We start from the raw sequence: 17514 nt of genomic DNA on the forward strand, positions 1-17514 counted from the left end.
CAAACCTTTAGACGAATGTGGTCTCTCTTTAGACTGTTCGGAAATCTGAATGTCAATTTAGAGTCTCACATAGCTTAATGTGGTCTTTCGTTAGACTATTCGGAAAGCCGAATGTCAATTTAAAGTCTCACATGGCCTAATTAATGTGGTCTTTCGTTAGACTGTTCAGAAAACTGAACGTCAATTTAAAGTCTCACAAGGCTTATTTAATGTGGTCTTTCGTTAGACTGTTCGAAAACCGAACGTCAATTTAAAGTCTCACATGGCCTATTTAATGTGGTCTTTCGTTAGACTGTTCGAAAACCGAACGTCAATTTAAAGTCTCACATGGCCTATTTAATGTGGTCTTTCGTTAGACTGTTTGGAAAAACAAGTCAATCGAATTTCTAATTTCTTCAGTCTCATGTGGCCTAATCTTAGACTATTCGGAAAACCGAATGTCAATGGAATTTCCAATTTCTTCAGTCTCATGTGGCCTAATCTTAGACTATTCGGAAAACCGAATGTCAATGGAATTTCCAATTTCTTCAGTCTCATGTGGCCTAATCTTAGACTATTCGGAAAACCGAATGTCAATGGAATTTCCAATTTCTTCAGTCTCATGTGGCCTAATCTTAGACTATTCGGAAAACCGAATGTCAATGGAATTTCCAATTTCTTCAGTCTCATGTGGCCTAATCTTAGACTATTCGGAAAACCGAATGTCAATGGAATTTCCAATTTCTTCAGACTCATGTGAAAGTCACTAGACACACATGGCCTAACGTCTGTCTTTTCAGATAAAATCTGAAAGTCAATATTGGAATTCTTTGCAGGCTCACATGGTCTAACGTCTGTCTTTTCAAGAAAACTCTGAAAGTCAATATTGGAATTCTTTACCGGCTCACATGGTCTAACGTCTGTCTTTTCAGAAAAACTCTGAAAGTCAATATTGGAATTCTTTACCGGCTCACATGGTTTAACATTTGTCTTTTCAGAAGAACTCTGAAAGTCAATACTGGAATGCTCGTAGTCTAACATGACCGATATAAGAATATCTTGTAAACACCGTAAAAGTGATATTGGAATGTCCTTTAAAGTGCTATCACTAACTACACTATCACTGTTCTCACACCTTTGGTATTATAATTATTTGTTGAGACAGCAAAATACAAACCACATCTTTGTTACAATCAGAATCAAATACCTGTAGTATTTGTACGTGGCCTCAAAGGTGTATTACAATTAAACCAGTGTTTCAGTGAGCTTTTCATATTCACACAAGACACAAATTCCAGTTATTTACTTCACTCAAGAACGACAAGTCAATAGTAAATTGACAATCAACATCAAAGTGTCATTTCGTTTCTTTTTTACGAATATTTGATATGGACACTTATATATAATAAAAATACTGCCATATATATATATATATAGCAAACACACTGTAAAGTCAAAGACTCTTTATGATTTATAAATTCTTAAACATCTCAATTTGTTCTTGATAATATGATAAATTTCAAACAAATCTATTGCAAAAAAAAATACTTTCAAGTATCGAGCGCTCCAAAGTACCCATTCAACAAAAAAACATGGTTTTTTTATTCTTAAGAGTCACACAAGCGACAGCATTGGATACCTTGTGTCAAAAGAAACTTTCGTAGCTGTTACAATGCTTGATTTTTGCCATCATTTTATGTAACACTTATTTTAATGTGTACGGTTTTTTTTTTTATGAGCTGTTGCAGTTGTTAATGCTCAAACGTAATAATAATTATTTCATAGCATGACTTGTAATTAATTATTTGTGTTCTGAGTCAAGCAAATAAAACTAAAACAAATTAATACATATGTATGCAGTTATGCACTTTCTTCTAAAACTCACAATTGTTTAAAATTTTACTTTGAATAGATACAATATCTATTACCTATGCAGGTTATTAAAATAATAACAAATATAACCATACGTACCAAACCTTACACTCACTGTGTAAGCCAATGCCATTGTTGGATTTGATGGTATGACTGTCATCATATAGAGGTGGTGTCAGCATGCTCAAGGTAGACAGAGAGCCACGTAGCACTAACATCTCGCCGTTACCACATACGTTACCAAGTACGTGTGTGCGCATGTGTTGCACGTTGAGGGTTCCATAGTCGATAGTCTTATCTGGTCACAATGATGTTTATGGCTCATGTATGTAGCAATTATTTATGATCTATATTACTCTGAAGGATTGCTCATCGAACTCGTACTGCGATGAAATTACATTTTTTTAAATAATTTTTATGATATAGGAGGCATAGTAGCAGATCAATCGTTTAGCACTACGTGTTGTAAGTGCGTTGTCGGCGTTTAAGATTCCTTTGTTATCGGTTTGATGGTCGTATTAAAAATTGGTCCCAATATATCGCAGGCGTCAGGTAAAATAAGTCAACGTGGACTTTCATGTTATGTTCATGTACAATGTACATCTTTGAGTAAGTATTTAGTATTCTCACTCAAGTTTATTCAAACTTACTCGTAATTTCCAGCGTTATCACTGTTATCAGTTTGCGAACTTCTTCGTCGACATAAGTCAGCTGCATCTTCAACTTGGTTAGACATTCTACCGCTTGTCTTGATCCAATTTTAACGGGTCTTTCATAAATGCCATTAAAATGATTGAACGACTTCAAAATTTCAAATGTGTAACTTCCGCGTACTTAGCTTTTCACCACAAAGGGATTAATGTTCCGTTGAATGGTTAAATTGTTCACAATCACATTAACATCACTTAAATGGTCCGAATCTCACAACACTATTTTCAAAAGTCTGTTAAATGTGTCTGGGCCCATAACCTATTAGATTTGGGGCAATTAATTAAAAGACACATTGCGATTTATAAGAGTTCAAATATATTATCGCAATATAGTAAGGCAAGGTGTGCTCCTATTAATAGCTACCAAGCGACTAAAGTACAAACGAAGTCCTTAAGATTAGGAACTATGGGCTGTTGTTTTTTATTCAATAGTTTACATGTATGAGAGAGAAAGTATAACAATATACTTGTTAGAGTAAGATAGATTTAGTTTTGTTAATTCCAACAGCCAGACTACCTTTCGCGGCGTTTCGTTTTCGTTTAGCGTCGCAGAAATGCCATTCGGCTACGGCACTTGCGTGCGTAGCCGAATGCACAAACGCTCACGAAACGCTCATAGATATCTGTCTCTATCGCTCTTGCGTATTGGCGCGACAGAGCCAGGCTACCTTTCGCGGCATTTCGTTTTCGTTTAGCGTCGCAGAAATGCCATTCGGCTACGGGGTCTGATGACGGAGACTGGACTTAGCCATAGGAACTTTGTGTTAAAAAAATATCTAGATGTCTAGTACAGGCAGCTATAGAAGTTTACACCAAAAATGAATTTATTGCCAAACAACATCTTCACTAAATGTTTATCAACGATAGTCTGAAAAAGCACATAACAAATTGATATTTCCAATTCCAATGTTAAGTTACCGCGACCAAATATAAGAAAAATTTATAAAAAGAATAAGAATAAAACTATTTTTTATTTAAAAAAAAAAAACGGCCAAGAGCGTGTCGGGCCACGCTCAGTGTAGGGTTCCGTAGTTTTCCGTATTTTTATCAAAAACTACTAAACCTTTCAAGTTGAAAACAATTTTCCTAGTAAGTCTTTATAAAGTTCTACTTTTGTGATTTTTTTCATATTTTTTTTTAAACATATGGTTCAAAAGTTAGAGGGACACTTTTTTTTCATTTAGGAGCGATTATTTCCGAAAATATATATATTATCAAAAAACGACTTTCGTAAACCCTAATTCATTTTTAAATACCTATCCAACAATATATCACACGTTGGGGTTGGAATGAAAAAAAAAATCAGTCCCCACTTTACATGTAGGGGGAGGGACCCTAACAAAACATTTTTTTTTTTCACTTTTTATTTTACCACTTTGTCGGCGTGATTGATGCTAACGGTCACTGAGATTATCTGCGGACGGACGGACGGACGGACGGACAGACAGACATGGCGAAACTATAAGGGTTCCTAGTTGACTACGGAACCCTAAAAACAATCTATTGTTTTCTGAGTGGTGTTTTGCTTCCATCAAAATTTAAAAATTGCGTTATAGCATAGCGAATCCTCGCTAAACAGGGTCGCGTAAAGCGGGGTATTACTGTACACGTGTAAGTTTAATAACTATCTTTACTCATAATTTTAATATCCGTAAAACCCTTGACCACAAACTCTTAAAATAAATCCCTGTTATGTACCTATACCTGTGACACCGATTATCCTCTAAGTCACACCAAAGAGGATCGAGTATTATAGAGAGTTACTGTCGAAGTAAAATGTGTAATCACAGTGCATAGACTGCCATCTCTGCCGTGTCATACCTATGTCATGTAACTTGAGTTACATGATATACGCGTAACAAGTTTAATTCGTGTTTTTATGAAAGTCTTTACCTACCAAGTGAAAAAAAAATCATAAATCTCTTACCAATTCCTCATACGAGCTTGTCACTAAACTCGTGTAACTCCGTTTTTGTCATAGTGAGCTGTGGCTATCTCCCGTAACTAACAGTTACAGTAGATAGCCACGACACGCCTTTTACGCATCGAGCAATTTGGAACTCAGTTACAGTACTTAGTTATTATAGGCAGTCATAGAAGACTTTGCCTTATATTATAGGCAGACATAGAAGTTTTTGTGGCAAAATAAAGTGATTGAAAAAATTAAATATGTATTGACAAATATATTATCGATATGATAAGAAGCTAGCTACCGTAAACGGCACGCGGTTTTAGTCTCAGTGTAGTTAATAACCTAACCACAAAATTAAAATTTTGAAAAAACCCCCGACCGCGACCTAGTGGACCGATTTTCATGAAACATGGCTAAGAACACTCCCGACTAACTCAGCTTTCAGACAAAAAAAAAACTAAATCAAAATCGGTTCATCCGTTCGAGCGCTACGATGCCACAGACAGACACACACATAGACAAACAGACAGACAGACAGACATACATTCGTTTTTGCGTCGGGGGTTAAAAATCAACTATCATGATAGTAATAAGGTTCAAATCCATAAAAAGTCATTTCGAAGATAACACGTTTTGTCATCATCTTCGAAAAAAGTTACCTGCATACTGCGAACTGTTCCATAAATTTGAACCTTATTGCTATACGGTAGTTGTTTTTTAACTACACTGAGACTTTAGCGCGTGCCGTTTAAAAGGGACTTAGCCACGTGAATAATAGAAACAAAGGCTTTTGTTTAACAGATAACGCAACAGCTTACGAGTCATTGCTCCTTTCTTTATTATCTATCCCTCCCATTGTATTGTTGAATGTGGGTTACTAGGCCAGTAGTAATAAGGAGGTCACTGACCCATATTTCGCTAAACAATAGTACGGATAGATAACAAAAGATCTGAGGGACCTGCTAACAAAAAAGGTGCATTGTTTATCTACAATTTAGGTACATTTTTTTAAGAAACTGCTGTGTTAAGTCTTATTCACAAAAAATAATTAAATTACTGAACACGGGTGGTTCAACATTTACCACTTTCTAATGTTATTTGTTTTGACATGTGCCGTCAGACAATTAACACGAATTAATTAATTTATTATGTATGAAAACGAAAAAGAATTTATTTTTTATATACTGCGTGTTTTCTGTTAATGGGCCTAACTATGTGTTGAATTTAACGGGAAACGAAAAAAACACGATGTATAATTATTAATTGATTGAATTACAACATTACTACAACAATAAACTTGCATCTAAGCCAACTGAGAAAAATATTTTAGTTAACGTGTCGTGCCCAACTACTGTAACTTGAGTTACAAGACGTCGCAAAACAGACTTTGTATGGGGACCCTGTCGTGCCTAACTACTATATAGCCTATAATTTTAAATATATCCAAAAAATATGTTTTTTTTGTGCATCTACATCAGCATTACACTTACTACAATGTAACTGTGTAGTTTTTTCTTTATATTTCCACACCAGTATTGAATGCAGGTCGAATTACCAACAAAAACTTTAAACTGATTTTACTCAAAACTATGTTTTTCGAGTTACATGAGATAGGCGTGACACGGCAGTCTCTTGACATAGGGTGTGAAACTTTTGAACCTCAGTGTTGAGTGTTTTGACAATTTGGCCCATATTTAGCTTGATATGTTTTAAAATGTCAAATATTAATATTAGCGCCATCTAGCAGAGCGTACTCCAAAGGTGTAATGCCATCTAGGCCACCGTACCTTTTTCTGTATGGTACTGAGGTATATTTTTTCCTTAGACTTTATCTGTCTATACGGAGTTACATATGTCTTTGGTCACACTATCAGCAAGATTTACGTTAAATAAAAGAAATATCTGTAGGTTCGCAATTATCAATATTATGTTACTTTTCTATGAAATCAGCATTCGACTGGTTTTAATTACCTACATAATGTTATATTTAAAATGGGAACAGATTTATGAAGCGACCATATCACCATTCGGACAATCAAGTTTTATATTTGAAATACCTACGTATACCTACAGCGCGGTATACTTTTTAACAGTGACCATAATGTCTACTAGTAGAAATAAAATGTCCAATACAACTTCATCATCATCATAATAATCATGTCAGCCCACAGAACTTAATTTCTTATCTTAATTTAGAAACAAATTCATATATTTGTATAGGGGCCGAGCGTGTCAAATTTTGTACTGAAGTTGATTCTTGCCTGTAATTTTAAATATGTCTCAGGCTCTTGATTGTTCATAATTTTTGTGTTGTTGCAATTGAATATCACGTAACGAGGCATTTTTTATGTTTTGGTTGACTTCAACTTACAAAAATTGACGCCCGAAAGCTGCAAGCTGCGAGTAAAGACGGACAACTCAGTGGATTTCACCTGATTTCACTGAGTTCATTTGACACGCTAAGTAGATACGTTTGCTTGATCTATGGTATATATGACATCTGTGTGTCAGCCCTTTATGCTGAGCATAGGCCTTACTTTTTCAATACGACTTACACGCACTAGTGCGAGAAGTGGTTCATTATATGTCAGGTCGAAACTTCGGAGGTTCATCTGTACTGAAAAACGTCAAACGTCACGGGAATTCATAACTCGTGTCGATTTAAAACACTCCCTTCGGTCGTGTTTTAATTTATCGCCACTCGTTTCGACCTTCCTCTTTTTCGCGATTGTATCGAAATGTACTATATATTCTATTACTTTAATAGCTCGGAAAGCGACCAAGTTAAAGTGGGACTTTGCTGGCTACGTCTGCCGCATGCCGAATGACTTGTGAGCCAAAATTCTCACAGAGTGGGAGCCTCTTGACGCATACCGAGGATCCTGCAGACCACGTCAGTGATAGCGGGATAACTTATACTCCATTTTGATAGACTGGCCAGTTGTCCCTGATGAATTTAGAAATCCATACTAATATTATAAATGGGAAAGTGTGTCCGTCTTTCACGGCAAAACGGAGTGACGAATTGACGTGATCTTTTAAGTGCAGGTAGTTGAAGGGATGGAGAGTGACGTAGGCTACTTTTTGTCTCTTTCTAACGCGAGCGAAGCCGCGGGCAAAAGCTAGCTTCCTATAAATCAATGAGGAGGCACACTGACAATTTATCACGCCAGGCGGCGCCTATGCAAGTGTCTAGGCATGTCACTGTCGTTCATATGTGAGAGAGAGAAAAACATATCTTCTCACTCTCACGTTTTTTATCTGTGCAATGAATTAATAGGGTGGCGCCATCTGTCATAACCTTTAAGTGTGCCTCCTCATTAGCAGCAATGTAAAAAGTACCGTATTGTTGTGTAAGATTTGACGACCGGTTTGGCTTAGCGGGTAGTGACCCTGCCTGCTAAGCCGCGGTCCTGGGTTCGAATCCCGGTACGGGCATTTATTTGTGTGATGAGCACAGATATTTTGTTACTGAGTCATGGATGTTTTGTATTTATATAATATTATACATATATCGTTGTCTGGGTACCCATATCACAAGCCTTCTTGAGCTTACCGTGGTAGTCAGTCAATCTGTGTAAGAAGTCCTATAATATTTATTTATTTCTCCATGCCAGACCACTACTTAAATCCACCTTCTCTATTTTCAGTGCGCGACAAAACGACCTTCAAAGCCTTCAGGATATCTCTCAACGTGATGCTGTCCCAAGAAACCTGCGGATACCTGGTGGTCCTCATGTACGCTGGCTCCATCTTCGAACAAGCTTCAGAGTCCATCAGCTTGAAGCTTAGTCCTAATAAACAGACCATTGTGGTGGGGGGCATACAGCTACTTGGGTCCATTGTGGCTAGCTGTATTGTGGAGAAGACTGGACGAAAGGTAAGATATTGAAACCTAAATGCCAACCCAACCAACCTAATTGCTACCTATAAGTAAATGGTCGCGCACCGTGCGGTTTCAGAGGTATTTCCTCCCACGAACGCTCCGGCTGTGGAATGAGCTCCCTGCCGAGGTATTCCCGATGAACTACAGTATGGGGTTCTTCAAAAAAGGAGTGTACAAGTTTCTAATGGGTCGGCAACGCACATGTGACACTCCTTGAGTTGCAGGCGGGCCGTATACCTGTTTTCCACCGACGTGGAAAAAAAATCGACGTAATTAGTTTATAGTGTTACGAGCCTTAGTGCGTTTTCACATTATCCGATATCGGATGTAGGATCGATATCCCATACATTGAAGCCGCCATCTTTGATTTTTGCCTTTGAAATCGTTCCGACATCCGATATCGGATCGGATAATATCGCACCTATCTAAAAAAAGACTTCGTATCGTATCAGCCTTTAATCGCCCACTGCTGAGCTTATTAGGCTTCTCGTACGCCACTTCTCCCGGTCTTGGGCTAGTCGTCAACCCAACGAGCCAACGGATGCCAGGCACTTCTTACATTTGTTGCCACCATTCCGTTCTCATTTTAGTCCACCTGCCATAACTCTAAACATATGGTAAAGATGGTTTATACGCTGACTTATCATATGACAAGGAAAATGGTAACTGTATTACCAAAACGTGCTTAAACCAAAGCAAGGGCAAACCGCAATCGATCGTAGGCAATTGTAAACACCGCAAGGAAAAACCTAAACAAATGTACAGGAAATAAGTGCTTTGAATGACAATGCCTCCAACTTAGGGAAGTTTACCCTACCTGATTCATCTGTTGAAGGTGATCTGGTGACAAAAGGTTTAAGTTAATTCCCTTGACAAGATATACGTCAATTGTGGTATGCTGTGATGTTTTTCGAAGACATTGAGTCAATTTGGTTTGAAATTTGCACAATATCTTGTCAATAAATCCCGATGTGTCAGTAAAATCGTAATATTTACAAGTAAAATACTTAACTTACACAATATTTTGTCAATCCATCCCGGTTTTTCAGTTACTTAATCATAATTATTATTAACAATTAATAAGTTTTCGAACTTCATGACTTGTTGTTTGGGATTTGGCGTGTCTTTTCACGATCGGCCGCCTGCCTAACAACAACCCACCCTTGTGAATTCTTCGCTTAGTAAAGATAGAAAAATACGAGTAAATTAGATAAGATGAATATATATTTTTTAAATAACGGAAAAGGTTGTCTGTTTGTTGTTGTTGAGATTGGTAGATTAGATTATTTTTATTGAATAATTGACAGACGCAATAATATTCCAGCTAATTCCAAAAACGAATAACTTACCTACATCCAAGTTCTTTTAGTTCTATCTACATGTAATTCGTGAAAAAAGTTTTGATTCAATACTAATCTAAAATCTGTTATTTCCAGTGGCTCCTCGCGGGCACGTCCTTCGCCACCGGCGTCTCCATGCTAGCCCTGGGTGCCTGGTTCTACATCACCAGCGTCGGCTTCTGGTTGCCCGGCTGGTTGCCCGTGCTAGCCATGTGTTTGTGCATCTTCGCTGATGCGGCAGGATATCAGCCTGTGCCTTATGTCATCACTTCTGAGCTGTTTTCATTCCAAGTAAGTATCAGAAGTTGGAAGAAAGTTCCGCATGGTTCTACAACTGTCAACTAGCGTCGGCTTCTGGTTGCCCGGCTGGTTACCGGTCTTAGCCATGTCTCTGTACATCTTCACTGATGCTGCTGAATACCAGCCTGTGCCTTATTGTCATCACTTCTGAGCTGTTTCCATTCCAAAAGTAGCAATACGTTTCTGCCATCCAAATAAGTCATATTTTTCTACGCATCTGATAACATCACTCGGTGACAAAGTCGAGGATATATGCTTAATACCCCGTGGCTTAGAACCGTTACAACGCAGACGCAAACGCAATATTACACTTGTAAAATACACGCTCATGGTTCAACGTTTGAATATTTACTGAATTTGAATTATCACGATAACTTTGCCCCTTTTTTCCAAGTGTAACTAAACCGCCGCTCACCTTACTTATTTACTTACTTACTTGACTAACCAACAGTATGGATAACCTCCCTTTAAGTATACCCCGTAAATTTGGCCTTCATCATCGTCTAGTGCGAGTATGTAGAACCCTTCAATGTGAACCGCGATAACTCAGATCCTTTAATGAGTAACGACTATATTTTGAACTCTAGTTATTTTTTAGTTTGTAAATATAAATAACCTGTTATTAGAGCATAATATAAATTAAAACGTTACAGAAATAGGAAGTTATAATAAGAATAATGATGTAATGTAAATATTTTGATTTTTGAACTAGTTTATTGCAGCACTTAGAAAATGAATATTTAAAATATTTTTGTAATCATCCGCTACGCCTTATTAGTGGTCCCGGCTTGGGCAAGGGCTTGCGATGCGGTATGGGACCCCTGACCTGACCAAACCACTTTATCAGGATCCTAGGCAAGTAAGCCTGAAGGGCTATCTATCTACGAACTAACCCCTGTTGTTTTATTTCTTTTTCCCTAGCTAAACCCCCCTTTCCCCAATACTGCTAATAGACCATAACTTCTCGATCCTTCTAATGTTTCAACGAAACACCGAGTAGTCGCTAACTTTTATAAGAACTAAGTCTACTAACTTTTCTAAGCTTTTGACTTGTCATCAGTGGACGGCGCTCGCATGCCACTGGGCCCTATAACAAACAAATCCTTTTATTTCAAAGACAGTTTGTTTCCCTAGCCAATTTGATAGAATTTACCTTGAATAAACAGTTAGCAACACTTAGTGTTCCGCAGCTACACCGAGAGATCAGAAATTGCTACCACAATTATTAATTGCACTCAGATAAATTAAGTATTAAGAGATTTTATGAATTACCAGTTTATCACATATTTTAAAGATAGTAAACACCACATTTAAAGTCCATTTAATCCATAGAAATACACGCCTATCAATTATACTTCAAGACCAATCGTAAAACAACCCTATTTCATAGTGATAGTGTGTGACTCTACCCTACTCCTATAGTTTTCCCTAATCTAGCATATCTGAACCACAGATCATCACTTACCATAGATCTTGAGTTCAGAATATGTACAAGTGTATCCCTACTAGAACTGTACAGTTCAGCCAGCGAAGCTGAGATAGGCAACCTATAGGCTTGTGTTTCTGATCCCCCCCTCTGCGTCCGTAGACTAGGTAGCAGAGAGTAGATCGCCCTATCTGTGTATATATCCAGTATTCTAGGACACGCCAACACCAGTCACTTGAGGAGACCCAGCTGCGATCAAAACTTTGTCGTTTAAGTATGGATCAATCACAACCGAAATCCCCCAGCAACCAGCACCATCGTGACCCAGAGCACCGAGTAAATAAATATATATAATACAAGACCTAGCCTCAATTACTGCTGACTTCAGTGAGCAAGGATTACTCCTAATGTCTTTCTTCAATCGCGAAAGTCCTCACTTCCATCTAGCAGCTGGACCTTGAGACCAGGGAGGAATGTTCGCCTTTTGTAAGTATAAAAAAGACGCCAAGCCTCCTCAGGCTTGGAACAAAAGACTCCTAATCGCTCCTTTTTGGCACCGTTAGGTAAGAAGCGCTTAGTCGGGCAAACTGTCTGCCCAAGCAATGACCTGGCTTAGTAAAATAGCAAAATAACCCCACAGAAAACTAAATTCAATTTTACTAACACAACTCTTTGTAAAATCACATAAATAAACTGACAAGTGAAATTTCCTTTAATTACTATGATCTGGGCTTAACTTTACAAGAATCACTTCCTATAAAATCAAACACAGATGCTTTCCCAAATCTCAGCCATACATCGACCCAGTCTTTGTATTGCTTAATGACACTTAGGAAATCACAGCGTAGAAACTTCACTATACACGTTAAACTACAAATAACTCTGCACTTAATTAAAATGTAACACTACACTATAAATAGAACACTAAAATAACCCCCAACTGACAGTAAAGCAATTCCACTACAAGCCTAAGTTCAACTGTACAAAGATATTGTCTTCGCACAACCAAACAGAGACACAATTTCAAAGTTTACAATCACTTAGAATAATTTCCAAGTAAGTACAAACAGAGAAACAATAGCAGAATAACTTCACTCACCAGTATAATACACGATAGCCAGGGACACTGTTAGTCTCGTTGATATTTGAAGAATGCCCTACGACGGTTCGCCCCGACCCTTTTATAGATAAAAATGAGCGACAAAAGAGCGACAAAAGGGCTACAAAAGGGCTACAAAAGAGCGACAAAAGAGCTACAAATGGGCTACAAAAGAGCGACTGGCGACAAAAGAGCTACAAATGGGCTACAAAAAGGCTACAAAAGGGCTACAAAACGGCTACAAAACGGCTACAAAACGGCTACAAAACGGCTACAAAACGGCTACAAAACGGCTACAAAAGAGCTACAAAACGGCTACAAAACGGCTACAAAAGAGCTACAAAGAGGCTACAAAAGGGCTACAAAAGAGCTACAAATCGGCTACAAAACGGCTACAAAAGAGCTACAAAGAGGCTACAAAAGGGCTACAAAAGAGCTACAAATGGGCTACAAAGAGGCTACAAAAGGGCTACAAAAGAGCGACTGACGACAAAAGAGCTACAAAAAGGCGACTGGCGGCAAATTACAATGGATAGCCGCTAAATTACACTTATAAGAAAAAAAGTCGTAACTGTTTTGTTTACTAAGTCGTACGCCTTAGGCATTAATGTTCAAGACATCTCAGCATGTACGTTTTTTGCTTCTCAATAGTAACATCTGCTTGCCTGCACGTGTTTTAGAGTGAGATGGAGATATCTTTTGTTGATTCCTAGTACGTAATGAAACATTTTATATTGTGGTAAATATAAATATGCAAATATTACTTTATCAAAGGTTTTTAACTAGTTTTGTAAATCAAATACATAATAAAATATCATTTTTGTTTCTAAATGCTACATTAAACACACCCAGAAAGTATATTACTAATCATTATCAACTTTCATGACCTGTGATTGAAATCAGGATATAATATCGGAACGCTACGCAGCTGACAACTGTCAGTGTCAGTTTTTCATCCATGTGAACGTAGTTTGTTGATAAATATGTTTTTCCGACCTGTTTTGCATCAAATAATAGTGAATTTTATGTGAGATAACATGATAACACATACGGACAAGTACCACAGTGAATTAATTAAAGTATCCAGTGAAATAAAGTTTAATAAATGCTTTCCAAGGATCGAGCAAAGAAGTCTCCAGTTGCCTTGACAATGTAAGTCTCATTTAAGAAAAAAAAACAAGAACAAGACCACGAATCGAATGCTTGTTCTGTTACATTTCGGCCCCGATTGATAAATTCTTACAAATTACAAAGTTAATTTTGTAAGAATTTTCAATCTACTCTAACAAAATAATCGATACCATAAAATAAAATATTTTTTATTTCTAGATTGGTCAGGAATGTTGACTCCCTTTTTTTTATTAAACGCGTAGTGTGAATTCCAATACTATGCGACTGCCAGCGACTTAGCTTTGAAAACAGCTCAACAGAATTCCGACAATGAGCCATGATAACCTTTTTCCCAGTAATCCTCAGCCCGCCAGGGATACCAGGTTGTGAATCTGATAGGTCCTATTAACCCGTTCCTACGCTAACTTGTCTCTGTTCGCTACGAATATTCATTCCATCCGCATTGTTGGACCAGAACCACCTTTCTTAGTGTAAACAAGTTTCGCAAGAACTTCCCATGCAGAATAAAGAAAACCTTTTGAGCTCTCATTATAAGTCCAAAGCCTTCAAATCCCATTGTCGAAACTCGAACCAGTTTCTCTACCCAATCACTCCCAGCCACATGTTTTGGCGCATGTCTCATACTTGAATAAAATATAATGACTTAAGGTTTGTTTGGGTGTGACTTTTTTTTTTTTTTTAACAAACCTTAAATGACATAAGCATGTACCTTGACATGGTACGATATCATTTTTTTTCATCATCAAAGATTTATTTAGTCAAATGAAACAATATTCAAAGATACTACATTTTTCATTTTTGAATACTTAACAAGCAAAACAAAATTCATAAGAGCCTTCGTTCTCTCCAGACGATTGTGGCTCATAAATATGTCAAACGTCATATACATCCCAGTCAAGATGAGGTGTGTGGATTCAGTGTGGGTCTTATTACCTTGTAGAGTGAATAGCCACGAAAAACTACCCTTGAAATGGGTCTAATCCAAATGGATTTTAACCTAACCGATAAGCTTTTTATGGCTAATGTGTTTCCCTCGGCCCCCCGCTGTTTATTCCCCTGAATAACCCCGACCAACCTAGTTGTGATCACTTTCCAGCACTGTCTATCTGTATCAATCCATTTATTCCGTAATTAATGCAATCAAAGCACCCACCACCTCTGAACATGCATTAAGCACCAAATTTGTCTATAGAGCTTCAACTACACACACAATCATCCCTCCTCATTTTCACTTTCTCACGATATCAACACACAGTCAGCACCTTCAAAAATGATCACAATAAATAATACTTCAAAAAGGAAATGAACTACTGTACAAATTAAAAAAAAATATATATATCTAGCCCATCTTACCCCATTTTCCCCTGTCATTCATTTTTTTTTCTAATAAATATTAATTTAAAGTAATCCGATTACCCGACAATTTTTTTTTCCGACAAAAATACTTTAAATAAATAATATAAATAAAATGTTTGTACAAAATAAAATTTGCCCCCCTTGTAATAAATCGTTCATTATTAATAATTTCATGCTATTATCATTTTTTTTTTTTTTTTTTTTTTATACTTTATTACAAGTCATAATGCAACGTCAAAATAAGTTATGCAATAAGTCGTATGAAACATACGGTCAGCTGCAGAAATAGCGACTCGTCCTAGGCTGATGTTCGTACAATAAACTAAGCAAATAAGGATAGGAACAAGGATCTGTATTCTTGCCTATATAGGCATCGTACAGAGGAAAGGTTTTGGGGTACAAAAATATCATTTTCAGGTTATAAGTCCCTCATGAAAAATTTATAAAACAATTAAAACGTGAATGATATAACACATTCCTAACCATACTCATCCTTTTATAATGTGTACTCCAGACAATCTGGACTTTACTATGTACCTACAATTACTATTATGTCAAAGACCAATCAAAAAGTTGTTTAATCTGATACTAAAAAAAATTGAAAAGGATATATGACCATTTGACCAAGCATGGACTGGCAATTCTTACCGTTGGAGAGGTATGTAATAAGTTTTTTTTTTTTTTTTTTTTTTTTTTTAATTAATATTTTAAAATATTACCAAACAAAGAGATTAGTATAAAATTAATTCATAATAAAATTGCTACTTAATATCCCCATAATTTTTTTTTTTCAAAATACTGCATTCCAATATTTTTTTTTTTTCGAAGATCCTCTTTAAGTATTAAAAATGGTAATGATGAAAAATACTAAAAGATAATTTATCATATCTGTGTGCTGCAATAAATAAAATTATGTATTATTTGGATTTTTCCGTGCATTTCTACTAGAGGTTGTTGACCCATGTGGTCAATGTATTCATAAAATTTACATTACACCATGTAATAACAAAACCAACATGTAGTACACTTATTTCACATATTACAAACAAATTTTATTAATTATGTGTCATTCCAAGCGGTGGACCCGGGCATCCTGTCCGTTCATGGAAGCAGTCCGTTGACAATGGGCTACCAGTAGTTGGTTTGAGCTGCAGTGGAGCCACGAGGATCGCTGAAGATAGGAAAGTGTGGCGTGAGCTTATGAAAACCCTTCGCATTTATAGGCGTTTCAGGACTACAACATGAATCTTCCTTTTGAAGTGGTTTTGATACCTCCACAAATCTTCTTACAAATTAATTCCTTAATTATAAAATTCTAAATTTTCATTAATCTCCTAACACTGGCACTCTACACCACCAGTAGACTCTGTAACTTGTTAACAAGTAGGAAAATGACTCAAAAATCATACTGTCACCTTTTCTTCCGAACGCCTTCCTCGTATTTCAAACTCTTTGGAAAACCAAAACGCTACACAAATGTAATTTCATCACATTCACTAAATGTTGGTATCACACTGTTAAATTTTCACTATAGTCACACTTCACACACCGATCAATCTTTACCAATTTTCCAACATACCGTGCACGCTTTACCCAAAAATTAATATTCCTGTGGTATCTTGAACATGTTTCGAAAAACTCGAAAATTCACTATTGGAGGGTTTAGTTAATTAGCGCAAAAATGATGAAAATGAATGGGAAGCTACGTTATTTACACAGAGTAAAGGAATCGGAGCGTTCCATTATATACGCAATAATATTTCAGAATTGGCTATTAATTTTCATTTATTTTCAATTTTCCTTAAAAACACAATGTTATTGTACAAGGTACACAACTTTCTATCTCGTTTGCTTAATGTAACAGAAATGGGGCTCATTAATAAAATTCCTGAGCACTTACCACATATATTTTCTTTCGGTTGACAAATTCAGTTCCAAAACCGCATTTTTAGATTTTTTTTCGTGAAAACTGACACATTGCACTAGTATTGATCTGCGATTTCCAAAGTCTTCAAGAGCTTGTTGACTCCATGTTCAAGTAGAAAGACCAGTCTGAACGTATGTTCACTTTTCCCACTTAAAAATGTAATATACCATTATGGACTAACTCACTTGAACATTTCACTTATAGGGACACTTTCACATTAATTCACTGTCTGGTAAACTTTTCTGTGATCAATTATCTCTTTTACCTTCCCTTATTGCATACACAACATAAAATAAACATAATGTTCATAACCTCAAACACGGTCACTTCGGTTTCCGCGTCTCCGTAAACCGACATCACATATTATGATCTAATTTATTGTTTGCACGTCGGACATTAACTTTTCTATAACTACACTAATTTTACTTATGAAGTTCCCGAATAAAACTGCTCCAAATATTATTATCTTCCAAAGGAACGATAAACAAAACCGATTCTTCTTTGCAAAACATTTGCGACTGTCAATGTCAATCTGACACTATCACATTGACATACGTCATATGTCAAACGTCAACT

The 17514-nt window shown here is 36.7% G+C and overlaps 1 protein-coding gene across 1 annotated transcript in view; it reads left to right on the plus strand.

The window, feature by feature from the left end:
• LOC125237769 (solute carrier family 2, facilitated glucose transporter member 8-like) overlaps positions 1-17514 on the plus strand; it is a 97505-nt gene that overhangs the window by 64882 nt on the left and 15109 nt on the right. The window contains exons 7-8 of the mRNA XM_048144946.1: positions 8124-8353; positions 9796-9990. Of these exons, the coding sequence (XP_048000903.1) occupies positions 8124-8353; positions 9796-9990 (425 nt within the window). The remainder of the gene's footprint in view (positions 1-8123; positions 8354-9795; positions 9991-17514) is intronic.

Source organism: Leguminivora glycinivorella, chromosome 22 (genome assembly GCF_023078275.1).
Source record: "Leguminivora glycinivorella isolate SPB_JAAS2020 chromosome 22, LegGlyc_1.1, whole genome shotgun sequence".
Taxonomy (NCBI): domain Eukaryota; kingdom Metazoa; phylum Arthropoda; class Insecta; order Lepidoptera; family Tortricidae; genus Leguminivora; species Leguminivora glycinivorella.